The sequence below is a fragment of the Jaculus jaculus genome, chromosome 2 (assembly GCF_020740685.1).
Source record: "Jaculus jaculus isolate mJacJac1 chromosome 2, mJacJac1.mat.Y.cur, whole genome shotgun sequence".
NCBI lineage: Eukaryota > Metazoa > Chordata > Mammalia > Rodentia > Dipodidae > Jaculus > Jaculus jaculus.
In genome coordinates this window covers 208,289,774-208,305,489 of record NC_059103.1, presented here as the reverse complement: position 1 = coordinate 208,305,489, position 15,716 = coordinate 208,289,774, and the positions used below count along the sequence as shown (strand labels likewise).

The following is a 15,716-nucleotide window of genomic DNA, read 5'->3' as shown; positions in this document are numbered from 1 at the left end:
TGCTCAGAATGCTAGTCTTCTCAGGAAGCAAGCAGAACACTAGTTGAAAAGCTGATCTCAAGCTGCAGCCAAATCACGCCCTTCCTTCCGCTATAGTCCAGTGCAGGTACAGCTGTGTGCCTCGGCCCACGGCTCCTCGCTGAGGCTCTTCATCTGACCGCGGAGGTAGCAGTTCCCGCCTTCTGGCATGACTTCGGAACATGCATGTAAGCACACGTAGCACTCATCTCTCTATTAAGTGTGTTTTGGTCATATACGTTTAAAGTTTTTAAATTTTCAGATCCGTTTTTAAAACTTTTTTTACTAGTTTTAAGTAACAAGGAGTATTTCAAAATTGTGGCAAGGACTGACTCATGCAAATGACCCCTGGAAGAAAAGCACATAGCACCAGAATAGTCGCAGTCAGCAAGGTGTCTTCATGTGAGCACGTCAGTGTGGCTCTTCCTCAGAAGCCGTCACGGCCGCTCGGGCCTAGCATCCTCATCCTGGCTGCCTGCACGACCATGTGGTTGGGTCACGGGCCTTCCAACCCCAAAGGGCAACAGCTCTCCCTCATCATTTGCCAACAGATGGCAGGTAATGTGAGAGAACAGCCCACAGCTTGCTTGCTTTTTACCTTCTAGCATTCAGTAGATGAGCTCAGCTGCTAGTGTCTGATGTATATGAATGAAGGTGGAAATCAGGCTGGAGACATGGCTTAGCGGTTAAAGGACACCTGTTCAATTCATCAGGACCCACATAAACCAGTGCACAAGGGGGCGTATTTGTCTGGACTTGGTTTGCAGTGGTTGGAGACCCTGGAGAACCCATTCTCTCCCCCCCGCCCCCGCCTCCTTTACTCTCTCACTCAAGTAAGTAAATAAATAATTGGAAAAAAAATAATGTAGGAATCAAGGTGCATGGTGCCAGTTCCATTTACCTATGTCCAGAGAGGTCAATTAGCCCCCTGAAACACGAAGGGAGACCCATGATGAAAACCTGGGCTCATGGTTACTGTCTATGTGGCTCTTTTGGCTAATAGGCTTGAGGGAATGAGAAAGAAGCTCCTGGCAACATGGTGGGTGTCATAAGATGTGCAGAGATGCTCAAGTTCAGGCAAACAATGCTTTTGAAAAGACCACTAACATTCATTGGGCAGGTAGATGTCAAACACAACAGGCAATCGTGTGTGTTTGCACGTGTGCTTGAGTGTACAGAGATTATGTGTGGTGTACGCACATGTCTGCAGTGGGCATCTTGACATGGGTCTCTCCCTCAAACTGGAGCTGTTATCCCATCACTGAGCACCAGTGACTGTCCAGTCCCCACTCCCCTGCAATCTCTCACACACACACACACACACACACACACACACACACACACACACACACGAGTCAGCTTTTTATGTGGGTTCTTGGAGGTTGAATTCGGGCTGTTCTGGGGCCCTAAGGCTGTAGTGACAAGTACTCTTAATTGATGATTATCTTCTCAACCCACACAGGCAATTTAAATTAAGAAAATCATTGTGACTTCAGGTGAACAGTGTTTTAAAAAACCCCACAAATATTCTATATTTCAGCTATAAAGGATAGGTAATAGTGCATTGTTGCTAACAGCAGAACACATTTCCTTTCCTTTTGATGTACAAGTCAGTGCCTATCCAGAGGATATCTGTGCCACATAGGGCCAGGAAAGAATGGGGTACTGGACCTTTCTGCAGGACAGACTGCACTCAAGAATCCATACACACACGGTCCTGTAGTCTGGATGGACTGGGCCTGGGCAAAAAGGTGACAAGGGGGCTGGAGAGATGGCTTAGCGGTTAAACGCTTGCCTGTGAAGCCTAAGGACCCCGGTTCAAGGCTCGGTTCCCCAGATCCCACGTTAGCCAGATGCACAGGGGGTGCACGCGTCTGGAGTTCGTTTGCAGAGGCTGGAAGCCCTGGCGCGCCCATTCTCTCTCTCCCTCTATCTGTCTTTCTCTCTGTGTCTGTCGCTCTCAAATAAATAAATAAAAAATTAAAAAAAAAAAAAAGGTGACAAGGTTGTGAGGGCGATCTGGCTACAACATCTGTCACCTCACTGATCCCTAGGGTGATCCGGCTGATTTGTTGGGCTAGGCGGGTGTCTCCTTTCTCGCTCCCTGCTCCATGTGTACCCTCCCTGCTCCACTGAATGCTTGGTCAAAGAGCACGACCTTCCTGGACTAGAGGGGGAGTGCTTGCTGGCCCAGTGTGGGGGTTTGATTCAGGTGTCCCCCATAAACTTAGGTGTTCTGAATGCTAGGTTCCCAGCTGATGGAGATTTGGGAATTAATGCCTCCTGGAGGGAGTGTATTGTTGGGGGAGGGCTTATGGGCTTTATAGCCAGTTTCCCCATGCCAGTGTTAGGCACACCCTCCTGTTGCTGTGGTCCACCTTATGTTGGCCAGGGGGATATGTCCACCCTCTGCTTATGCCAATGTTTCCCCTGCCATTGTGGAGCTTCCCCTCGAGCCTGTAAGCCAAAATAAATCTCTTTTTCCCAGAAGCTGCTCTTGGTTGGGTGATTTCTACCAGCAATGCAAACCAGACTGCAACACCCAGGATATCCAAGGAGCTCTGCTCTGCTGCTAGAACCTCCAAACTCTACAAGAGGAGCCTGGCTTAAAGGTGTGACTTTTGGTAGCTGGAATTTCTTACCAGTGACACAGTGACTTTCCACAATGGGCCAGGCACTGCACCATGTACTGAAAATGCTTTCTTTCTTCCCCACCAAGACACCTGCTAGCTCTGCCTCCGTGGTTCGGAACTTGAGCACGTTTACCAACTCTACTGCTGCTCCCCCAGCCCCGCTATCACCTCGTCTGTGGGTTTCCCCAGCAACCTAACTGGTCCCCTTGTTCCTGCTCTTACATGGCAGCCACAAAGAATCTTGAAAAACACGACAGATTATGTCAGTACTCTGCACACAGACACCCAATGATGACTCACCTCACATAGGAGTTCCCGATGGCCCTCAGGGTTTGGCTCCCTGTCCCTCTGACCTCATGTCCTGTGGCTTCTGCTTTGCTCACTCTACTTCACTGATGCTGACTGGCCTCTTGGGGATCATTCACAGTGGGAAGCTTGCTTCTGGACACCCCCATCCTCCTGGGTGTCAAGGCTGTACCCTCACCTCCGTAAGGCCTTTGCTCTAACGTGGCTTCAGTCAAGTTTTCCCTGATCTATGTGACAGAAAGAACACCTCCAGCCCCCACACTCCTGGCATCTCCGATTTGCTTTTACCCTTTACAGCACTAGAACTTTGTGTTTGTGCTCATTTAACAAGAACTTATTCTTTTTTGTCTGTCTCCTTCCTTAGAAAGTAAACCCTGTAAGGGTGATGACCTTTTTTGCATGTCTTTGGCGTGCATGCACATGCATGTTCATGTGTATGCAGGCATGGGCAGCAGAGATAGCAGAAGTGTATTAGTTTTAGTTAGACAAGGAGGGGCTTATGTCAGGCTGACTGCTGTAGAGCACAGATCAGGGCCACAGAGGTGGGGTGGGGGCAGGCAGGCATCTTCAGGAGAAAGCACTGCAGTGAATAACAACAGTGGGGAGGGGAGCCTCTGAGCTCCTGAATTCCGAGGAGTGTAGGTCACAAACCAGAGGCAGAGTTGGGGGCTACAGGCCCATCACTGGTTCTCTTGAAGACAGCAGATTAGACCAACTCATCTGTGACAAACCAGCTCATTAGGAAACTTTAAGCACATTTTCCAAACTGAGAAGCTGAGGCATTCCCAGTAAAGAGCCCAGCAGGCTGTCTGCATGCTGTGCTATGTGGCTGGGCCCGGCTCATACATACCCGTCACTTTTCTTTAGCAGGTACCCCTTCTTTTCACTGCCATATTCCTTATTGCCCTGGAGCTGATGCATGCTGTACCCACCTTGCCGGCTCTGAGAGTCCTGGAAAAAATAAAAATAAACAAGCTAGGTTAGCTAATGCTAGAGGCGATTCTCGAATCCTCAACTCCGACCTGCCACTGAGCCTCTGCCCATGTTTGAGCATGAGAGCATTACGGAGCCCCGAAAACTGTCAGGTGAACATGGCCAGACCCACAAACAAGCCCTAGGTGAAGCGAGGCCCGGGACCTGGGTCTCTTCACAAGCACACACAAGGTGCTGTTGTGGCTCAACCGGTTTCTGCCTGCAGCAAAGGCAAACTCGGGACGCTCCCGGGAGCGTGAGGCGGGCACGGGGCCATGCAGGGCGAAGGCGCTCTTCCCTCTGGCTGTATGTTTTCTCGCTTTACATATTCTGATAAAATTCATAAAAGGGTAAGTCTCTAAGTGGATACTGACAGTTAGTATACATTGCTGTTATGTAACTACACTGAGTATATGCAGTGTAAAAATCTAAAGCCTTCCGAGTGTTGAGATGGGAACGTTCAGATCTGAGTTTCACAGCAGGGTGCTCTCAGTTGGTAAAGGTCACGCAAATATTCCAGAATTTGAAAAACAAATTTGGAAGATTTTAGTGTCAAGCATTTCAGGTTAAGGGATACTTGACTTACAGAACCCTGTAAAATATGCCAAATAGCCACACTTTCAGGGGAAGAGGACAATTCTGTGTCACGGGAAGCATGCAGGGCAGCAGGACTGGCCAGAAACACAGGTGCAGACAAGCCTGACTTCATGCCACCGGTGCCTAACGGTGCTTTCTAGGGAGAGCATTCTGAAGACAACCTCCACACGGAGTGCAGAGACGCCGTGAGCGGTGCTGAGCTGCCCACGAGGACGTGGTGTCGACATGCATACAGATGGGTAAGACATTCTCACAAGAAGCAGCAACTTACTCTCCTAGACTTCAGTCAGGAAGGGCAAAAGCAAGAGAGAAAAAAAAAAGGCAGAACATTTGAAACATTTTGTGGAAAACATCAGCACCCATAATTTATGCAGTTTATATAATGCATACAGAGAACCTCATTATAAAGCTATGCTAGTAAACACACACATGCACTTTTTCAATGATGACAGGCTTTGGGGGGCACAGCATGAAGAATTCTAATACGCGTTATGTTTAGTTCAGGTTACATGGGGTGAGGAGATGAGCGCAGCTGAATGAAGAAGGCAGACTTTTCATCAAGATAAAAAGGATAAGAAACTGCTAATGTTTGAGCACAGGGACTCACGGCTGAGTGAGGGTCAACTTTGCTCAGAAAACCTGTAAGCTGCAAATGGTAGGTCCCTCCTAGTTTCCAGTACAGGGACTTAGCCAGACGTCCAGCTCACAAGGAGCACCTGCCACGGGTTACTGCTGCAGGAAGGAGCTATAGCCGCCTCTGGTTTTTGCTGACCTCTTAAGCCCAGGTTTAAGGCCAGAAGGGCTTTTTTGTCATTCAGGATCCTTTTGGGCCAAGTGAGATATGCTCAGTAACACAAATTAATGTTAGCAACAGTGAAAGGAAAATGGCTACGATAAATAGGATAATGTACTGTTTAGGGCTATTATACAGGTGATATAAATTCTGTTAAAAAAAAATCTCCCAAACACCTCCTAAAGGCTGGCACTGAGAAACTGAGGACCAGAATGTGACAGTCTACTTGATCACATGCGGAGGGATAAAGTGTGGACTGAGATCCAAGTGTCTCTTGAAAAACTTTCAGAAGTTCTCTTTTAAACATGGCCACAGCCATAACTCACACAGCAATTTGGCTCACTGACTCCTCCAGAATCTGTGTTTCCAGTCCCTGGACTACGGAATAAACACCAGGAGGACAAGATTTCCCACACCTGGCACCAGTGATTCTCAACTCTCAGCTAAAAATGGGGTTCAATGAAATAAATTCATTTAACCACTGCTAATGAATTTTGAGAAATAATGGTCATTTGGCTTGCTCAGCCGTGGTCTATCAATAAACGAAGAGGATTTTATCTTTGGAGAAAACAGATACTAAAGAATTATCAGTGATAGAGGAGTGTCCAGCACTGAAACATCTCTATCACACCCTCCAAGGCTCAGGGTCCATTGCAGAAGAGGTGGTGGAAAGAATGTAAGAGCCAAAGGAAGCACCACTCCTTACATGAAACTGTCCAGACAGAAATTTGCCTCAATATCCACAACCTCGCAGTGCCTAGCAATACCTTCATTATAGGAGAAAAAGACGCTGACATCAAAATAAAAGAGACTGATGGAGAGCAGAATTATGAAGAGGAAAGTGGAGGAGGGGAGGGAATTATCAGGGTTTATTATCTGTTAAGTTTAGAAATTGTCAATAAAAATTTAAAAAAAAATTATCAACAATCGTAATTTAAAGCACACACAACTGAAGAAAACAGAATAGACCCTGAATTCATTTGACAGCATAACAGAAATCAATCATGTATTCAAGAAAGAGAAATGTGAATTTAAAAACTCATCCAGGTAAAAATATCTAACACTGAAAGTAAATAATGAACTTAATGCTTTTGGGAAATTTTATCCTTGTGTTCAGGAAAAGTAAACTATCAAATGAATCTACTCCATTAACCTTCACTTCAACTCTTTCTTTTCTATTAACATAGACAAATGACTTTCTTATTTGAAATTGTATTGACGTATAAATTCTACCTTATTATGGCATAAAATTTCACAAAGGCAAGCAATGCACATTCACTGCTTTAATGGGGTTATAAATGATAGTTGGTGGTATTGAGCTTAAAAACCAATCTCACCTATAGGAGCTTCAAATTTATAATGCAAGGTATGGATGGTATGTAATGAATCCCTTCTGTTTCATGGTACTGAATAGTGAGTAGTTTTATAGTACCAGAAACACCGAGGAATCTACTAATCACAGAATTGACCAAACTTCACTGAGATAGGCTACCTTGTGGTGGTTTGACTCAAGAGTGCCCCATAAGCTTAGGTGTTCTGATTGCTAGGTGCCCAGCTGATGGAGATTTGGGAATTAAACCCTCCTGGAGGCAGTGCATTGTTGGGGGTGGGCTTATGAGTATTAAAGCCAGGTTCCCCTTGCCAGTGTTTGGCACACTCTCCTGTTGCTACTGTCCACCTGATGTTGGCAAGGAAGTGATGTCCACCCTCTGTTCACACCATCATTTTCCCTGCCATTAAGGAGCTTCCCCTTGATCTGTAAGCCAAAATAAACCCTTTTCCCCACAAGCTGCTTTTGGTCAGGTGATTTCTGCCAGTAATGTGAACCTGACTACAATAGTGAAATGGTACCAAAGAGTGGTGACATTGCTGTTTGAAACCTGATGGCTTTGGCCTTTGGGAGCTGTTTCAAGAGGAATATGGAAGGACTTGAAACCCTGGCCTGAGAGACAGCTTGCAGAGTTGAAAGACCTGAATGAAGTAAGAACTATGGACTGTGTGGTTTGGCTTATGAGGGTGAAAAGGAGCTTATAGTCTGGACGGGGCTAGAAGTAGTTTGTGTGAGAGGCTTCCTGTTATGGCCCTGTCCTGAGAATTTGTGCAGGGTTACATTGTGTAGAAATGGGCTGGTGTGAATAGACGGGTATAGCACAGAAGAAAAAAAAAAAAAACAAAAGAAACAAATCTTTGGGCCAAAACTGCTGCCTATTCACAGTTGCAATTGTATGAGAGATTACAACCTTTGAGACTGGGCCAGCTGACATGCATTGGGACAACAGAGAGAATGCAGTCGTTTGAAGGGGCCTGAATGCTTAAGGCCTGAATGCTTAAGGAGTATCCTGTTCTTCAAAGTCTGCTTTATTCCCCCCTAGATTAACAAACTGGCACCCTACTTAGTACTGTGGACTATAAGAAATACAGGAAAGAGAGATTCATTGAATTTGTAACACGGTCTTGTGTTTTGGAAATGGTCATGGGCAGTATGAAGCAGGACTGCCTGCATGAGACCGAATGGAGCCATGAGGATGAACTGTGGATTGCAGTGGAGACCCAGTAGAGTTGCCAGGACCATGAGATGCCTGCTAAGGAAAGCTGCTGGCCCCGGATGAAGTTTTCTAGGACTGTGAGTAGCCTAGCTGGAGGGGCAGAATTGGAATGCCAGAGACTTGTTGCTGGTTAGAATTATCAGACTTGGAGATCTATAACTGACTTGAGTTGTTAGACTTGAAGCTACAGAGTTTTATGTTTGCCCTTGTTGTTTTAAATCTTGTATTGGTTGAATATTTCTTTGCTATGCCAAATGCCATCTTTTGCAGTGTGAATGTATATTCTGTGCCATTATGGTTTATTATTACTACTACTAGTACTATTATTATTGGTATTATGGCTCAATTAAAAGACCTTGGATTATGGGAATGTTTGAACATCATTAGGATTGATAAAAACGATGGGGACTTTTAATGTTGGACTGAACACATTACATTTTACATCATGGATAGTTATCAGTTTATGGGGGCCAGGGGCAAAATGTGGTGGTTTGATTTATGTGTTCCCCATAAACTTAGGTGTTCTGTATGCTAGGTTCCCTGCTGATGGAGATTTGGGAATTAATACCTCCTGGAGGCAGTGTATTGTTGGGGGTGGTCTTATGGGTATTACAGCCAGTGTCCCCTTGCCAGTGTTTGGCACACTTCTGTTCCTGTTGTCCACCCAATGTTGGCCAGGGGTGATGTCCACCCTCTCTTCCTGCCATCATTTCCCTGCCATCATGGAGCTTCCCCTGGAGTCTGTAAGTAAAAACAAACCTCAAGTCGCTCTTGGTTGGGTGATTTCTACCAGCAACGTGAACCTGACTGCAGCACTTGCAGTGTAAGCTGTTGAATGATTTTGTAGATATAAAATAGGACTGTGCATATTACTGTTAACGTAAGATTTGTTGCCCTAAAAATAGCTGGGTAGTAAGTGGCAAGTTAGACTGATGTAACAATTTGATTTAAGGAAGAGAATGAGGTTTCTAAAAACCAGGGTGCTCCTCTAATGGCGTTCTTGACCTTCCTTTCATGGAGCCCTGACAGAAGCTTGTGGGGTGCTTGTCATTTCTAGGGTCAGATTTTACATTACTTTGCACTCTCCTCAAAGAGTAGGGCTTTGAGAAGAACTCTCTAGTGGATATTCTTCACATTTTATCTAAGTCACTAAAAGTCATTGCCTGCCAGGGTTATTTTGCAATTAAGATATATGTACATGAGAAAGAGACAGACATGCTGTCAAAGGTCAATTTTTCATATAAAATGTTCTGGAGATAGCGCTAGTAAAACCTGATTAATTTGGGTGGAGTCAAAAGTAAATCACACCATGTTCATGTCCATATAGTCAGTCCCTCCTTTGGCTTATATCCACCTTTGTTCTCTAAGTGGCCCGAACAAGAATACATCAATCCCTATGCAAAACATACGAGACCCTATTTCTTCAAGAAAATGTCCGTATGTAAGGAGAGGCAGCCCTGTGCATCCAAACAGTGGCAGGGCACTGGTAAGTTCGCACTAGCAAGTGGAAAGCCCTCAATATTCTCTTTGCAGACAGAAGTCTCCCCTCACACGTGTGCTGGTTTGAATCAGGTGTCCCCCATAAGCTTAGGTGTTCTGAATGCCAGGTTCCCAGAGGATGAGATTTGGGAATTAATGCCTCCTGGAGGCAGTGTATTATTGGAGGTGAGTTATTTTCCCCTTGCCAGTGTTTGGCACACTCTCTTGTTGCTGTTGTCCATCTGATGTTGGCTTGGGGGGGGGGGATGTCCACCCTCTGCTCATGTCATTGTTTTCCCTGCCATCATGGAGCTTCCCCTTGAGTCTGTAAGCCAAAATAACCTCTTTTCTCCCCAAAAGCTGCTCTTGGTTGGGTGATTTCTGCCAGCAATGCGAACCTGACTGCAACAACACTAGTCTCTCGCCGTTGCTTTTACATTGAAAGAAGAATCAATCAGAGATTTGCATGTCAGCACCGAATGTGACATGTCTGTGTTTCAGTCTCTGGAACTTAGTAATTTGTTTGAAACACAGTCCCATGTGCAGTCATGGCCTGGGGCTGTCTGGGTACAGATGTTGCCTCAAGTTGTTGCAGATCTTCCTGATACCAGGCCTACTTTGCAGGGGACCAGGCGGATAGCAGTGAAGGGTCGCAGGCATGTCTCACTTTCCCGATCCCCAGAGTGCATGTAAACAGTGCACTCGGAGAAGCAGAACGCAAGAGACGTAGCCACTTGGCAAAGAGAGCCTTCAAGGGCTTCTGTGAAGAACCAGGGTTGTCGTTCTACTTTTTGTGGTGGGAGTTTTTCCTCCTTGTTTATGACTCATGAATTCCTTTCAGAAATTTTAGGAATAAAAAAAGTGAGAAAGTACTGTTGTGATATACCATAAGGAACTAACATGTAAAAACCTTATTCATTTATTAAACATTACCTTAAATACTATACTTAAATTTAATTCATAATATTTTCAGAGTACAAACAGGCACATTTGACTTTTTCCCACATAACAAATATCATTGGCTATTTTAATTTTCCTTATTATGATGTCCATGTCCCTTAGCACAACATCCAGTGTCCTCCATAATCAGACCTAAGTTTCTATCTCAGGAACCCCTTTCTCACTCTTCCACCCGGCAGGCCCTCAACTGTTTGCAGCCCCCTAAACTCAAGAGGGACCTCTCCACCTCTGAGTCACCTAGGTATGTCCTCCGGCTGTGGGCTACCTCCCAGTGCACGTCAAGTAGCAGTGATGCTACCTCAAGTATGACTGTCCACGTGGCTGACTCATTCCACTGGAGAATGAAGTCCTTGATGGGCCTAAAGCTAACAGCTTGTGCCAGACATGTCCTAGGATCAGAACTGCATCCACCATCTACTCTAGACTCCTTAAGTGTAAAGCCTGTGTAGAGTCCGCAGCAAAATATTTCCTTAATTCCCTGCTAAACTGAGACATCCTCGTTCTGGCTTCAGAGAAAGGCTAAAGAAGACAGTCGTGCAGTTACTGCCTGCCCTTCAAAGACAGCATACAAAAACTACCTACGGCTACGGAACTACAGACCAATGGCACCACTTACTACTTAGAGGGAGGGAAAGGAAACACTGTTTCTATACTGGGCAGCAGGACAGGTACACACTTTTGGTTTATATCTCTTTGGACCCCACAACCACCCCGGCAGGAGGCTGTCAATGTGCCTGTTTCACAGATCGAGGAGCAGAAAGGTGTCACAAGCAGCCGCACTTACACTGTTGGCCCTGCTGGGAACATATAAACCACCTACTTCTTTCTGATCAAGCTGCAGGGACGACTTTATTAAGTCTCGAAGTGCAGTTAGCTGTTTCTTTTCTTCATCCTGGGTCTGTTTTATCTATGAAAGAAAGGTCATCATTTAGACTTTTAGGAGCAGAGTTTAATTTTCCCAAATATACCACTTATCAAACAATTCAATAAAATTAACCAATGTTCTTCATTCTGTCTATTTTTGATAGGAAGGGCACAGTCTTATGCTAGTAAAGGACCAGTGATGCCGGGTATGGTGGTGCAAACCTTTCATCCCAAACTTGGGAGGCAGAGGTAGGGGATCCAGGCTAGCCTAGAGTTCTAGGTCAAACTGGGCCTGAGTGAGACCTTACCTCAAAATATCAAAACCAATCACCAGTGAGTTTTAAAATTAGTGAATCAGGAATAAAACTTGCTGATTTAGCAATACATGTGGGCTACCAAATGAACTCTGAATCCCCATATGAAACAAAATGAGAAATAATACTAAGATCATTTGCTTCTGGCTTTTCTGGGTGATGAAGGGATCCCACAATGAGACTAAATGGGCCAGAAGAGACCCATATGGATGACTGAGACTCCAAAGGACACATTTATGACACATTTATGAGAGTTTACACAGAACTACATGAGGATAAGGGATTGTTACTGCTTATTTTGAATCTACTGGAATTTACCTGTAACTTAATAATGTTAACCAGTAAAAGAAAGAAAAAACAACTGCTATTTTTGAAGTCATATAAGAATATTTGAATTATTTTGATTTTCTACATTTTAGAATATTTGCCTTAATGCAATTATCAAGAACAGGCCCTAGGTTCAAACATGAAATTCTTTTATATTTCATATACATTTTCTTTTTTAAAAAATATATTTTATTTGAGAGAGAGGGAGGGAGGGAAGGAGGTAGAGAATGCACATGCCAGGGCCTCCAGCCATTGCAAACGAAATCCAGATGCACATGCTACCTTGTGCATGTGGCTTACATGGGTCCTGGAGAACTGAAACAGGATCCTTTGGCTTTGCAGACAAATGCCTTAACCACTAAGCCATCTCTCCAGCTCTCAAGTATATTTTCCGCAGGCAGGATGAGGACCATTTTCTACGTTGCGTTTAGCGCCGCCGTGAGGCTTTGTGTACGTGCTGTCATGCCACACACCGCTGAGTTCCAGATTGGGATTATTTTGGATCAAGGATGCTCAACCCATGGAATGTATTATTAGTAATTCTAACCCCCCTTTTGAAGTTAAATACTCATATTCACAAGACACTTTGCTCTAATGATCATTATTTCGTTTTCTCTTATGAGAAGTTTTTGTTTTTGATTTCCTGTTATAAAAGCACAACCTGGCCAGATGTGTGGGACTGGCTTGTCACCTCAGCACACAGGAAACTGAGGCGAGAAGACTGCAGCTAAGCTCATCCTAGCAGGCACGTCTCTGCTTCACAGAAAGAAAGGGCAGTGGGACCTTTGATATGAAAAAGGAAATGCAGGGCTGGAGAGATGGCTCAGCGGATAAGGGACTTGCCTGCAAAGCCTAACACTGGACTTGAGTTTCCCAGTACCCACATAAAGCCAAATGCACAAAGTGATACATGTATCTGAGATTTTGGGGGGGTTGCTGGAGGCCCTGGAGCACCCATTTTTCTCTTATCTCTACGTTTTCAAATAAACAAATAAATGTTTTTAAAAAGAAAATGTAAACAAGCTGGGGATCCATAAACCTGCATATTTGGAGGCACTTACTTAATTTTCATGCTTCCATGGTCAAGCATTTTTTCTGCAATCACCAACCAAAGGGCAGAAGAACGTGACATGACTGAGCCCTGAGCAGAGAACCGCCGCACGGCTCACACCCGCTCGTGCTTCCTGCTCCTGCTCGCTCCCAAGGCATCTGGAGTCCCTGACCCCTGGTGACGACTAAGTCGTGCTGAAGGCTCGTCTGCTGCAGGCTCACACTGACCCATCGCTTCCCTGCTTTAACATCTACTGATGCTCATCGCAGTCAAACATGCACACACTACAGGAGGACTTACATTATACAAGTCAGCAGCCAGCTTTTCAATGTACTGTTTCAGTTTATCAGCTGTTTTCAAGCCATCTTGAAAGAAACTACAATGGAAAACAATAGTGATTTACTAGCAATATAAAAACAATAATTACTACCAAACCTTAACACACACATACTCTTGGCTTCCACAAAACAAATATAAAACTCAGTTCAGTATTTTATAAATGCACCACCAACAACATGATGGCGCCTATTTGATACCCACAGGAGGTGCCCTGTCACCGTACATGGTTAACTGCAGCCCTGGCAGACGGACTCATGATGGGCTCCCACCCACACCAGCCATCCCTCATGGGTGGGCCATACTCGAAGCACAGGGAGAACGACACCAGCCCCAGGCACACACGGTGTTCAGCTGACACCACAGAAGACGCGTGGCTGGACTCCGGCTGCAGGCAGAGGGTCAATCCATGTTCTTCCAGGTCCAGAGGAGGCTCTGTGTTCCCACACAGCCTTGGAGCATCTTTCAAAGCAATGGTCCCAACGGGTTTGGGAAACTGTACCCTACCATATTAGTAACAAGGCTGCGTTATTTACGCTAATGACAGCAGGAGCTAACCACTGTGGAGCCCTATTGAATGGCCGGCACGGCACCGCACCCTTTCACAGACTGCGTTTCTGTTTCGCGGAAGGCTCACAGACAGGAGTGCCTGCCTTGCTCGGCTCACACAGAGATGGGAGGCAGAGGCAGGGCTGCTGGATGCTGAACCCACACTCACTGCTCCCACGTGAGGGGATTTCTAGTTTTGGGTGGGGCAGTCCACCCAGGAACCTCTCCTGTGACATCAGTTTAGAGAAACAAACAGAAACCCAAGGACTCTGATGTTCAGAATTCCCTCAAATCTCCCATACCTTCCTCTAGGCGGACCCCTCCCCCAGGGCGTGGAGGGGATTTCTCCATAGACTGTTTTGTGGTCTGCCCATCCCATTCCACATCACAGTAGCCCAGCACCCTGCTGACGCTCACTGGCTGAGAGTGAAGTGTCAGGGTTCATCTTAGGACCCACGTGTTCTTTTAAGTTTAATGTGTACAGCGTGGGCCACTCACACAGCCTGTTAGATCTGGTCTTTAGAGTGGTGACTGAAGTTCAAGTGTCAACATTCAAGACGGACATCCTTGTAGAAAACTTTCTAAAATGAGAGAAACACTACTCTAGAAAGTAGTCTTTCAACGGGGATAGAGGAAAGGAAACTTTCTGATTAATTGTAATTGGGAAACATATTCAGACCCTCATTTTCTAGCACACAGGGTTTCATCCCTGCCTATGTGGATGAAAGTTAAGCTCTGTGTAGAATTAAAGAACTTTTCTGTTCTGGCCCTTCAATATCTTTCGAGTTTCATCTCCCACCATTTTCTCCTAAGAATGTTAGGCTCTAGCCATGCTGCTCCCAGTAATTTATTCATTCAACTCATGGGCAACAGCAAGGAACACAGAATCCCATCACTGCAGAAAATTCCATTAGGTAGAGCTGCCCTAGTGAGAGCCAGCAAACGTCTGCCCGGCCTGTTCCACCAACAGTATTATCTGTAAACAAGGCTGCTAATAAATCTGGTCATCTTTGAGTGAGGAGATTAGGGGGTGCTTTTTTTTAGGGGGGTGAGTTCTTTGCTTTTACTTCCTTTTTTTCTTCTAAAAAGAAATTAAAATTACAAAAGCGTTAACAACAATGTTTAGGGCTGGAGAGATGGCTCAGCAATTAAAGGTACTTGCTTGCAAAGCCTGATGGCTTGAGCCAGATGCACAGAGTGGCAGGAGGCCCTGGCTTGAACATAATCTTTCTCTCTCTCTTTCTCTCTCCACCCCCCCACAAATAAATAAAAATATTTAAAAAACAGAGCTGGAGAGATAGCCTAGTGGCTAAGGTGCTTGCCTGAGTAGCCTAAGGACCCACATTCCTTTCTCCAGGTCCCACGTAAGCCAGATGAACAAGGTTGCACATGTGTCTGGAGTTTGTTTGCAGTGGCTAGAGACCCTGGTGTGCCCATTCTTCCCCCTGCCCTGGTGTGGTTTAAAAAGTCTACAGGTGTCTTAGCAGTTAAGGCCCTTGCCTGCTAGGTCTAAGGACCCAGGTTCGATTCCACAGTACCCACATAAGCCAGATGCATATGATGACACATAGGCTGGAGTTCATCTACAGAGGCTAGAGGCCCTAGTATGCCCATTCTCTCTCAAATAAATAATTAGATAGACATAAACAATATTTAAAAAGCACCATACTTTTGGAAAACAAATGCTTGTATATCTCAAACTTTCCTACTTAGAAAATCTGAGCAAAAAAAAAAAAAAAAAAAAAAAATTCTAAAATTAGCTAAAATCAGATTAGCTAAGTGTCAGTAATTTAATAATTTACGAGCTTCAGTTGCTTTTGGAAAAGGTGCAAAGCATCCATGCTTCTAAAACTGAATTTGTCAAAGGTAAAAAAAAAAAAATTCCATGCCAAACTAAAACCAGGGGCCACTACAACATACTTCAAAGTCTGACAACTGTCCACTAATCTACAATGACCCAAGTCAGTCTAG

General features: G+C 45.0%; 1 protein-coding gene across 1 annotated transcript in view; it reads right to left on the bottom strand.

The window, feature by feature from the left end:
* The window catches only part of Asap1 (ArfGAP with SH3 domain, ankyrin repeat and PH domain 1), a 334,607-nt gene that overhangs the window by 70,054 nt on the left and 248,837 nt on the right, over window positions 1-15,716 (bottom strand). Inside the window, exons 10-13 of the mRNA XM_045143889.1 lie at window positions 13,161-13,236; window positions 11,089-11,211; window positions 4,798-4,806; window positions 3,808-3,908 (exon numbers count right to left, since the gene is read on the bottom strand). Of these exons, the coding sequence (XP_044999824.1) occupies window positions 3,808-3,908; window positions 4,798-4,806; window positions 11,089-11,211; window positions 13,161-13,236 (309 nt within the window). The remainder of the gene's footprint in view (window positions 1-3,807; window positions 3,909-4,797; window positions 4,807-11,088; window positions 11,212-13,160; window positions 13,237-15,716) is intronic.